The sequence below is a fragment of the Clupea harengus genome, chromosome 10, assembly GCF_900700415.2.
Source record: "Clupea harengus chromosome 10, Ch_v2.0.2, whole genome shotgun sequence".
Taxonomy (NCBI): Eukaryota; Metazoa; Chordata; class Actinopteri; order Clupeiformes; family Clupeidae; genus Clupea; species Clupea harengus.
Genome location: NC_045161.1, coordinates 13,521,012 through 13,533,736, shown reverse-complemented (window position 1 = coordinate 13,533,736; position 12,725 = coordinate 13,521,012). Strand labels below are relative to the sequence as shown.

The 12,725-nt window shown below is 43.7% G+C and overlaps 1 protein-coding gene across 3 annotated transcripts in view; it reads left to right on the top strand.

The window, feature by feature from the left end:
- Positions 1-12,725, top strand: part of ccdc50a (coiled-coil domain containing 50a) — a 28,449-nt gene that overhangs the window by 3,279 nt on the left and 12,445 nt on the right. For 2 of the 3 annotated variants that reach the window (XM_031575445.2, XM_031575448.2), the window contains exons 2-5: positions 2,304-2,366; positions 7,600-7,729; positions 9,865-9,955; positions 10,551-10,653. In XM_031575445.2, the coding sequence (XP_031431305.1) occupies positions 2,304-2,366; positions 7,600-7,729; positions 9,865-9,955; positions 10,551-10,653 (387 nt within the window). The other variant, XM_031575447.2, reaches the window with a different exon arrangement.

Sequence of the window (12,725 nt, the reverse complement as noted above, 5' to 3'; positions counted from 1 at the left end):
GCTAACTAGTCTGCTTCTCTCAAGACAGTCCCTCCAGGATTTTTATCAAAATTACTGATTTTGTGGTGATACCCTTTTTACCCTGCAGACAGATTATTTTGTCTTTTTTAATATGTTTTTGTTTTATTTTCATGAGGCACTCATTATAGTGTCATCTGATTTCACAAATTTCTGAGAACTTTCACAACCAAACTTATATGGTCATTTTATCCATACTTTATCCAAAGTAGGTAGTTTATTGAAATTAAATTGAAATAACATGACATGCCTTGGTTTTAATCTTTGAATTCCAAAATCACAAGTTCTTGTTAATATTCAGAAGTAATCCTGTACTATTGTTTAAGAAAACTGAACAGAAAATATGATTATTTAAAATGTGTGGACTATTCCTGGCCTTCGCTGATATTCTACTCACTCAAATTACCCTACTCATGGATTTAGGAACAGGCTTTTATTTTGAAATGCTGACTCTGTGCAAGATGAATGACTGAATAAACTGTTAGACGCAACTAGTTTAAGTTTAATATGTTCAAACACTATTTAAAATTTCACCACTGAATACAAGGCAGAACAACATAATGTACAAGGTGCATCATCAAGAAAGGCTGTTGAGTCTGATGCTTTCTGAAATATAGGCCGTCTGTTCAGACATTATGGTTCAACTATTTTCATGTTAGTTGCTCATTTGGCTTCAGAGGTTGTCATTCTGGGTCATAAAATAAGTCTGGCCTGTTATTCCTAGACATTCTTTACACAGCATCTACTGCTGAACTCAGGAAACAGGCCTTGTTGAGACACTGAAACTTTTCAGATGGCATACGTGTGCACTATTTCGCCTCTAAAAATATTGATCGGTTCTGTGCCATAATAGTGCAGTTTGCCACAGCAGCTGCCCAAAGTTTCTGTTCCTCTGACTTGTATTTTTAGTTGGTCTCAAGCCTAACTCAGGATGCCATGAGCTGCACACTCAGACATTCACCCCTCAGCACACCGTCTGAAGTGCGAGAGTAGAACGAGTAGATTACACATCAGTCCATTTAAGCCTGGTCTAGAGTACGTGGCATTTAAGGTCTTTGGGATCTGACAAGTGCTCCTTCAATCTCTGCCACTCTCCTTAAATCATGAGCTTTTCAAGATGTTGAAAATGTGGATATAAAGAGATTGCCAATTGAAGACCTAGTAATTGAACTGCTTCAACTGACTTTTGAGTGCAGGCCCTATCCTATCTGTGCTTTGGCTAATGTTTGCATGTAACCCCAAGGATTAGTCCACTTTAAGCCTTTCATTCCTTGCTTCAGTGCCCCAATGCTAAAACCCAGTGTGACCGCTTACATTTAGGCCACATCCTTATTGGCTGCTTTTTATCCTACGAATCAGGCAGTTAGCTGTGTTTGTAACAGCTGTGTTTCCATTTCAGTCAGACCTCAGTACCAGATGCTGAATGAACTATATTTCTGAAGTTCACACCACAAACAATACAACAAGCACAAACAAACGGTAGTCTTCCTTTGCTGAAAATATCTCACTTTAAAACCACAAAAGTAAAACACCTGCCTAGTTCCATCTTCTTCCCTCCAGAATAGTTTTCTCCCTTGTCCAAACTTTTTCAGTATCTCTAAATAAGCACTCTGGCCTATGGTCTAAATATTTGTTAACTGCAAGTATCCGAGTGCTTACTTTGCACTTGGGCTTGGGCTAGGCTACATAACAAAACAAACTTCTGCCACATCCTGCCATGCACCCCTGCGTTCCGGGTAAGCTCGGGATTGGTCAGGTCTTGCTCTTCCTTGCCAGCACACCTGGTTCAATCTCTCCAGTGCTGGAGTGAAGTGGGGCAGGTACTTGTATTTGGTGCAGAGCTGCTGCGACAAACCCTGTGTTAGATTGGAGTTCCCAGTGTGTGTTCATAAACTAGTGGTAAAGTCAGATGGCTACAGTGGAACAGCAGTGTAGGCCTTTTCCATTTAGAGGAAATGCAAGTTACAGACTAATAAAAGTAAATTATGGACACATTTTACATTTCAAGGAACACAAATTATTAATGATCACAGATTAGCACAGCTGCAAGCACCAACTGTGTAGATGATCAGAAGAGGGGAATCACAGCAGTTGATTTCAGAAGTGAGATGCCATCAGCCAGACAGATAACAGATAACCCTGTTGAAAATTGAGCTGAACTTTGCCCAGTCATTTAAAACCAAAAGCATACCGTGTTTAAGAATAACGGAAACAGAAATTATACCACTCTTCATGGTTAGAAATGAAGAAGTCAAAAATCACCTTCTTTATCTCTTGCCCCACAGTGTGTCGGGACTTTGCTGTACTGGAGGACCACTGCCTGGCCCACAACCTGCAGGAACAGGAAAGTAAGTGACCTTTTCATTGTCTTTGTTTATACTTCAGTGCTTATAATTTAGGGGCTGCTCGAGTAGGGGAATACTTGCTCTTTCACTACAGTTTCGTATAGTCAAAAGAGGAGAAATTATATTGCTGTAAATTCTGGGGAAATTACCAGATTTTCCATATTTGTTTTCAGTCTTATTATTTGCCTGACTGTCATCCATAGTTGTCAGACTTTGACTTTAGTGCATGCATCATGTTAAAGAAAATATGGTTTCCTCTTGTCAGTGAAGATGTTTGGGTTCTGTGTTTATGCATTCTCTGATAAGAGACAGATCTCATCACCCTGAGTGCACCACCTGTTATGTCTCACACAGTGAGCAAACTCCCCTTTCTCAGCCAGCAAGCCCCTTTAGCTCTGCTGGGAAAGATATGGGGACATGAGTAACTTGGTAAAAAAATCAGGCAGTGGGGAAACCCAGTGGCAGTGCTCCCCATCCCTTCACCCCTTTGCACTTGTTGAACTTGGACAAGGCCAGTGGGTGGCCTCAGCTAGTCTGTTACCTATCTACCTTATTGACCTAATTGCAATGGGCCTGTTCTGTCACTTGTTAGGGCTACATAGGATTTAACTGCACTTAGAGTTTCAAGCCATTCCTTAAGTAATGTAATGATTTTTGGCTGCGGGGGAGGATGTTTGTGTGGGTGGGTGTGTGTGTAAGAGATTAGGTTGCACCTCTTAATCTGAAACTGTGTGCACGCGCCCACACATATGGAGGGGATTGAACAAGCATTTGCCCCCTTAAAAGGGGATTCAGTTTAGCCATGAACATGTCTTACCTCGTTTGCCTTACTTCATTTCCCTCGCCGTAACTATGATCAGAGCTTTGAGAGATAGGGATGACTGCCCTCCTTTAGAAATCAACAAGGAGCTCAGATGTAAGCAGAAACAGATGCTCAGAGGATTTCAGAAACGATCACAGGGCCATTAAAAGATGTCCTTTTATTCCTCTGTGCTTTTCTTACAGTGGCATTGAAGACGGGACGAGTTCAGTTTATTTTTCCACACACTCAGATCTGTAAAGGAATAAAAGAAGCCAAGAAGGCTTATACAGACTTTTCTGCCCTTGACACATGCAGGGCGTGTAAATGCCACAGGTTTCCAGATTGATAGACTTTCCAAGCCATATGGGAACCCCCTTGAGTTAGCCACGTTACTGCCTCTGCGTCGAGACAGGCCACTGAGAACGTGAACGAGGCATGTTCCGCCACTGGCACTGGAACAGATGTGGGTTTTATCCTGCGGGGTCTGTCACTCTTGTTTGTGTAGGTCATACGGAGGACCCAGTGAACAGCTTGCATTGCCACTTAAGCGCACTCTTGACATTAGTCTTGTTCAGGTTTTATTCAGAGGGGCCTCCCTGACTGATCTGTGAAGTCATAGCCTGCAAGGGTAGCAACACTTTGTTTTTGTCCTTTCCTCCAAGCATCAAGGCATTCAGTACAGATAACTGGTGTGGTTAACAAGGATTAAATTGTGGTGGAGGATGAAATAATCATGGGTTTGTAAGCACTGCTTGCTGTTAAAGGCTTTATTTTCATTATTAAATCAGACCCCATAGACAGATGTGCGGTTTCAAAAGGCCTCTAAAGAATTCTGCGGCTATTGTTTAGGGTCGGTGTCTCCACAGTGTTTGTCAGCATTGTTCAGTGCCTTCTGGCGCCACTTGCCAAGGATTCTGGGTCAGCTTTCTTCACTGCCTTGTTTCAGTAATGCAGTGTTAAAAGTCTGGACACCATTTCTAAAACTTGATGGCTATTGTTCTTTCCTTCCACACAGTCTTCGTGTTTTCATTGTCTGCTTGTGGCGTCACCGCTAGACTGCACAACATCTTTGGCAGCCAGTTGTCTTGGTGCTTGCCAATTTGCTATCTGATCATTGTGTCCTCTCAAAGGCTATCTGCACATAACTTACACAAAATCACAAAATATTACTCCATTGGGGAGAAATTATTTTTGGACAGAAATTGCCGGACCAATCAAATTGTCAAGGCGGGCTTTATACGATGATGGACAGATCATCAACAGTAACGTAATCAAGCACGTCACCAACACACGAGTTGAATTCGTTTTCAACAAACATGGCTGCCGCTGGAGAGCTGAAATGTATAGATTCGAGTCAATTTAGACATTGACAGTGCATTCATTTTGAAAGAGGAACAGAGAAACGCGATCAAGGCATTTGTCAATCGAAAAGATGTTTTTGCCTTCCTTCCTACGGGATCCGGTAAAAGTTTAATTTATCAGCTGGCCCTGGTCACATACTACGTTGTTCTGATTGGTTGTAGGTAACCAATTGAGCGAAGAGGCATTTTTTCTCCTGGTTCGGTTGAAACACGCCCCATAATCACAGCCCAATGGAGCGATATCAGACTCATATTCTGACTAGAATTATGAGTATGACATCGTCAGGCTAGCGTAGTGCATTACCACTCAAAGAATAAGCCTCTTATCCCGGACACAGAGCCTTCAACTTCAAACACTCTGCTGTCTGACCAGTAGATCATGCAGGGGATGTGAAATATTATCCATGATGTTGAGCAGTTTGTGCAAAATCCTCTCAACAACAAACTGTGGTCTGTCTGTGAGGTAGTGAATAATCCAGGAGACTCTGGAGGTGTCTACCTGTGGAGGTGACTACCTGCAGGGGGCTGTGGAGATGTCTACCTGTGGAGGTGTCTACCTGTGGAGATGTCTACCTGTTGCATATCTTTTACCAATCTGTTGTTGCAAGTGCAATTTGCTGTGGGTCCAGAGCAGTGGTCATCTAAGGTCTGAGATGAGCCAAAACAAGTCTCTCCAGGACATTCATGATGTGGAATGTTAAGGCAACGGGTCTATAGTCATATATGCAGATAGAGAAGACTTCATTGGTACCGTAACTAGGCAGGATTTCTTCCACAGCACCGGAACCTTTTCCTTGCTCAGGCTAAGTTGAAGAGGTACTATAGAATCCTGCATAGCTGGTCCGCGTAGGCCTTCAGGATGGGTCTGATACCATCAAGAACGACAGCTTTTTCCGGGTGCAGTCTCTCCAGCTGTCTCTCAGACGGGTCCGGGTGGGGTGGGTAGTGGGTGGCTCAGTGTTTCCTGACGTGGGGTGAGGTGTTGATGGGGCGCTGTTGAAGCCCATGGTGAGGGGTGTGGGGAGGCTGTAGGCCATTCACAGTTGGCATTAACATCTGTCTTGGGTGGTCTAATCACAAGTGAACAGCTCTAAGGATGGCATTTCACACCTGGCATTAGAAGGCGTCCCCCCAAGAGACTCCAATGACCACTTCGGTGATCGGATCTCACTTCCCCACTCTATATGCAAATTAACATGTCCATCATTTCCACTTGCAACATTTTAAATAAAAGAACATTATTACCTACAGTCATAGCCTATGTGTTCCAGGCAAACCAAATCACCCAAGATGTTTGATGCACTCATAATATATCTTTATGGGCTTTTTGAAATTTTAAAAAGAGCAATATTCTTTTTTTTCCATATGACTGTTGGTGCGCAAATTAGTTCATACTTCCGCTTATGTGGAGGATGTCAGTTGTCAGTACACGGCATAAAGTAAATCCAACATATTATTACATCACATTATCACAATGGCTTTGACAGATGGATTAATGCCAAAGACACACCGGTAACTCCACACACCTTTCCTTTGGAAACCTATTTATCCTTACATGGCAAACAGGTACAGCGATACTGCTGATCCACCCACTGTAGCTCTACATGCCTCTTACTCACACAACTGTAATGACCTGACCAAAAAGATGCAGAACTGCACAGACCTGCCCAGCAGTCATGCCGCACCATCCCGGGCATCATACAGTCCCAGTACTGTAGGCCTGATTTGGGTGATGTCACAGGAAAGCAGTGCGAGATTGGTATGTTCTGTTGCTCTGGGGTAGGAAACTGATAGCCCTGGTGGTGTTTAGTGCAGCTGGCTGTTCTGTGCACCATCTGAGATTTCTGTCCCTGGGGTGAAAGAAGATCGACCACAGGAAGGCATGTAAATGTATCCACAAATGAACTCACGTCTTCAGGCACATTTGTTGTTAAACCCGAGGCAGAGTTGGCCCATGCTTCATCAAAAGTACCTCTGACAAATCGTTTTATTTTGTGTTTTGTTTTTTTATGTCATATCAGAACGGATAGTTTCTTAAGAGTTCCGGAGGCAGAGCAGGGCTGTTTGTCAAGTTGTGGTATAGGGTGGAGAGATGAACGTACGGAAAGTTCCAGACGAGAAGAACTGACTGAAAGAGGTGACATTATGTGACGCTCTTGCCAGCCTACACGGCTGGGGTCAGTGGGATTGATGAGACACTTGGAGATTTTGTTTCCATTTGCTTATGGAATTTGACCACGTTCAATCAGGGGTGCATGTCAACAATAGATTTGGACCTGAAATAAGTTAACTGAAGTTAATTGATTTCTTGCAGTACCCTCATATCTGTCAGTACAGAGGTGGTTGACCATTTTGTTCAGTTTTAATCCGTTGAGTGACTTATCTGTCCTCTCGCATCAGAGGTCCTTAGACAAGGCTAGCGCAAGCATAAATCAGTCTCCAGTTCTTTGCAGCAGTTTTATGGTTTGACGTGGTTCGTCCACAGACTTCGATCAGTGCGAAACATGTGAGAAGCAGCCGCTTTGACAAATGTTCGATGTACCCTTCGTCAATGTTTCGTGTGCGTCACACATCAGGGTGGGGGTGTGGGAGGATAAGTTGTGTGGTTGATTTACCAATGTCATCTTACATAGAGGCTACATGGCCTTGACAAGGTTATGACTGTGTTATTTACAAACTGTAGTCAGTGACCATCCAGTCGTAACGATATAGACATGCTGCTGATTCCTGTGTGTTCATCCTTCAGCAAATGGTGTTCCAGGACTAAGGGCCACCGATCCAGTTAGATTTTCCTTTGTTGGCCTGTCCATCCATTAAAACCTGATTGAGGAGGGTTGAGTTAAAACATCCCCCTAAAATAAACAATATTTATCTTTTTACGGGACTATTGATGGACAGCACATTACACAGGAACCGTTGGAGCTAGACTAGGCTTGCAGCATGCATGCTCTTTTTTTATATTTCATTGAAAACTTAGCGAGGTAATGTTTGGCTTTTTATTAAAATGGTAAGTTTGTGTGTGACTATGAAAAGAAGCATAGTTTAATTTGTTTTTCTGTTTCCCTCCGGCCAGTTGAGAGCCATTTGGCGTCCAACATCAACAGGAGCCGCCTTGTGCAGCAGGACCTACTAGTGGCCAAACGTCTGCAAGATGAGGAAGACAAGAGAGCCAAGGACCAGAAGCAGAAAAAGCACCAACACTTGTAAGACACACACTCATACATACATTCACACCCACACTCGCACGCACACGCATGCACTCACACACACACACACACACACACACACACACACACACACACACACACACTGTCACACTCACCGACCCGCACCTACTCCTAGCCAGTCTAAACTCTTTTAGGGCCAATGATTTTCCGCGATAACGGAAAACGGACGGAATTCGCGGAATGAACCCTTTGAAACGAAATTGCAACTTTCAGACGGAAAATCATTTTGTGCATACAAATCGCCCAAATTCCCCTGTATTTTGGGCTGCAAGGCTATATTTCTTTCAAATAAACACAACAACAATTGCAACGATGAACAAACATTAATTAAAGAACAAAACCACTGAGAAAATGTCACGTCTGCGCTGAACTCTGCTCTGGCCACGCCCCCTTTTCAACGCTTGATACACACACCTCCGCTAAAGACACATTCAGTCACATTCTCTCGCTCGTCTTCCCAATCGCATTTAAAACAAAAAATATTTAGTCTTTTGTTTTGTTGATGGCTGGCAAACAACAATCTAAGAAGGGCACATATTATTCACTCATTTTAAGCCATCAATCTACCTCAGGGTGAACTAAAAGAGCTGAAAGGGAAAAAAAACTGAATTCACCAAATGTGAAAATCATTGGCCCTACTCTTACCTTCACCTGCAACCTCACTAGTCAGGCCTTCTATCTAATGCCATTGAAGCTTGTTGTGAGTGTTTTGTTCCATCAAAAAGGGTGAGACTCCATTGAGGGCTGAGTAGTGTAGGCGTAAGGCCCAGACTGTACTAAAATGTTTACTTAATGTTTGAGACTGCTGATTCAGTATCAAAGCCTCTGTTGAGTCAGAGATTTTGTGCTGCACCAGCTGCTCAGATAATCACAACCACAATCTAAATTAATTACTAGTATTGGTCTTTGTACTAATACATCTAATGTCTCTTTTAGATCATACATCACCTGAGGTCTCTTCATAAATCTCGCTCTCAAATCTCTCTTCTCTGTCCTCGGCCTGCTGTGTTGTGTTTGCGTTGTAGAGTAAGCGCATTTGTATGGTGCTTTGCATAAGTGTTAGATAAATAAACGTATCATAAATCATGTAAGGAGCACCACCTTATGAAGGAGACAGAACAGCCAAAGCAGAAAGTAAACACCTCCCTTAAGGCCTTAGTATTTCCAACCCTGGAGCATTTTTAAGATTCTTAATGTTCACAACATTCCCTTGTGTTCTTCGTAGTTCTGGGCTTTCGTGTGATTATTTAAAGGCCACCATGTTGCATACTTTTGTAGCCATTTCTATATCCCTCACGTAATTCTGAGCGAGCTATGCTGTGTTGTTTGACCATGACTCTTCACTGTCCGCTCTGGCTGCCCTCTTGGGAAACACTAAGAGCTCTGCTTAGTAAGGCGTCTCCTTAGGGAGACATCCATCCATGGAACCTGTCGGCCTCTGTTGTCCTTGAGTCAGTCCTGCTCTCAGTTACTGTTGAAGAATGTTCAAAGAAAAACAAAAACCAAGAACAGTGAGACTGCTGCAGAGAGAGATGAAAAATGTGCCTGTGCTGTCGAAAGACATGAGATACGCACGCACACACACGCACGCACGCACGCACGCACGCACGCACGCACGCACGCACGCACGCACGCACCCGCGCCCGCGCCCGCGCACGCGCACGCGCACGCACACGCACACACCCATAACTCTTCTCTGCTAATGTTCTCATCGGAGGATCCTGACAGTGATGCAGGGAGGCACAGTGTGTGCCGCAGGCTGAACCACACGGCAAGGCCATGCACTCAGGAACACGCCCACACCAGCTGCCTGACTGCAGACCAAACTGTACTGTTTGTGCTAGCTGCCTGATAGTGACAATAGGGCAATAGATTTTCTGTTGAGCCAAGTGTGGCTGGCAAATGTAGGGCGGAATTTACTTAACCTAATTTGGTGAGAAATGTACTTGACTAAATGACCTAGTCAGACATAACTGACCGCCATAAAAGAACATTATTTAGGCTGCTAATGATGGTGTTTTTGGGTTAAAAGTGCTATTCTGTCAACATGACAGTGTCATGTAAGAAGTCACTGTCTGAATTTGGTGTGTGTGTGTGTGTGTGTGTTCCAGGGAGCAGACTGACAGTGAGATAGCCCAGGAGATCCAGGAGCAGCTTGTTCTACAGGCAGAGCAGCAGAGACAACAGGAGGAGAAGGATGCGGTGAGAAGAACAGACCAGTCTTGTTCTCATTACGGTTCAGTTAGCAAAAGGAAACACAGAAAGATGGCACACCTTTACACCCCCCCCCCCCCCCCCCCACCCTCCCAAGCTAGTGTTGTCAGCAAAATGACATGTGGGTTAACCTGGCTTTCACATGTGTTTACCCCTTGGATAAAATATGACCATACAAGTGAATGCCTCTTTCATCCAGGAAGTCAACACACGATTCAGGCTGCCTCTTGTGGTGAAACATATTTCCATTCAGGAAATTTAGCAGTCACGGTTAACTAAATAAGACATTGATTTTAATGGATGATTACAATGAATTTCTGCCACTTAGCTCATGCTGTAACTGATGTGGTGAAGCACCAATTGTAGTTTTTGATGACCTATGAATGCAAATGTTAAAATCAACATTAGGTTCAATCATCACAACACTTTGGGGACTACTCTGAGGGAACCCTAAGAGCACAAAATTAGTGTTGATGAACTTTAATAATGAATCTAACGTATTACTCTGGATGATGTATAGATTTCACATGCAATGTTTATTAATTTCTATGTGCCCTTTGGCATTTGTGCTACTTGTTTTTAGGCTATCGCTCGTAAACTCCAGGAGAAGGAGATGAAAGAGGAGAAGAAACGTCAAAAGCAGCTGGAGCCCAAACATGAGGAGGAATACTATGATGAGAAAGGAGGTGTGTGGCGCATGAATACTATGATGAGAAAGGAGGTGTGTGACGCATGAATACTATGATGAGGAAGGAGGTGTGTGATGCGTGAATACTATGATGAGAAAGGAGGTGTGTGATGCGTGAATACTATGATGAGAAAGGAGGTGTGTGTGACGCATGAATTGGGGGATGTTAGCGGTTAGCCGGCTGGCTAAGTTCTGTAGATGGTAGATTACAGATGAGTTGCTGGGTATTATCTTGTTGAACAGTTTTGTCAAGTTACACAGCTACAGTGTCTAATGTTTTGATGCAGAGCTGTGAACTATTTTAGGTTTTTCTGCCATGAGTCACAGACGACCGCCCCTAGTTTTGGAGGAGGCAGAAGGACTTGTTTGCGTCTTAAAAGTATATCTGCCCTTTTGGCTAATATTAACACATTGGGGTGGCTTTCTATCATTAGATTCACTTGGTATCCTGGGTAGCTGACAAAAACCCAGCCAGAAACCTAGACCATTACTCCTGCTTTAGTCCAGTCAGCTTTGGTATCCCAGTGCACATGACCGCTAGTGGAAGAACTAGTGGAACCAGACTTGTGACTGAAGCAACCCCTGTTCCTGCCGGAATCATTAAAAACATTCTGTGAACACAGTTCTGTTCAGGATGACAAAATATGATGTGAATGAAGCCAGGGAGGATGAAGCTTGAATTATCACACTGTGAAAATCAATGAAACGGTGACATACACATACACTCAACGGTTACATACACATACACTCAACGGTTACATACACATACATATACACACACCCCTCCCTATTGAAACGTCATTAGCAGTGAGTGTCAGTGATGGAATGTTGCTATAGACATCTCGGCTTCCTCTGCACTTGGGAAGACAAACAGGATTTTGTCTGTCCTGGATGTAGCATATGACCCACTTAGGGTCATCTGTGTAAAGGTTTCTGCGGCTGCCTTTGTGTTGGTGCCAAACCTGTGTTTCAAAGCACCTCTAGCCTGGATAAGCTACCTCTAAGCTACCACACACACACACACACACACACACACACACAAAGTACCTATTTTTTTCTGTCTGTCATTTCTAAGGCAGACATATGAGCTCATACTCCAGTCTCTCACATTCAAATACTTTCCCAGTTTTTGTTTTGTTGGATTTTCTCTCTCTCTCTCTCTCCCTTTCTTTCTGTGATATGGTACCAGACACATTCACACCCACCCACATTCTCTCTCTCTCTCTCTCTCTCTCTATCTCTGTCTCCTTATCTCTCTGGCAGCATTTCCTTAGTGCGCTGTAATTCTCCACCCTCCTCTCTGCCAGGCGGTGTTGGCACGCTAATCTGCAGTTTCCCCTTTAAAAAAAAGAACCAGCGCCGACTACACAGCCGACTACAGAGCCATGGAGCCTTCGCAGTAAACCTGCAGCTCTTCAGAACTGTGTTTATACACTAAAATCCTGCAGCGACGGGGGTGTAGAGGTGGAGGACGTCTCTGTTGTGTCTTGCTATGAACATTGTTTTTATTTGGTTTTATCCACTGCTTTTATTGCCAAAGCAAGCACTTAAACAAGGCCTGTGTATAATGTGCTTGGGCCACTGTTAAACCAGAGCTCAGAGATGAAGATATGGTGGATGAGCTGTAGCATTGCTCATTTGGTTGACGGTTGAGACCTCCAGAGGCAGCGGAAAGCTGACGCGTTCTCCCTCTGTCAGCGCTCTGTCATGCCTGTCCTCTTCACTTCAGCCGGGTGCCCCGAAGGAGGACGGCTTGTTTTGGACATGGAGCAACATGTAAACAAGCCTGCGTTTCCATATTTGATCCAGTCACTCTGTCTATCTCAAAATGTGACGCTCAGAAAGAGATTATCTGCCACATTAAGGGTTGTGTGTATTTATTGGTCGGGCCTGGTCGGGTAGGTCGTGACGAGTTGGAAGGCATTTGCATGGCTTTGTTGGCACTTGCACTCAAAATGAATTAATTGACTCCTTTTTTGAAATTTCAGTACATGGTGTTTGGCATCTCCACCCAATCTATAGAAAACTACCTGTGTTTGCAATTTAAATTTTCAAAAGTACACAGCCTGA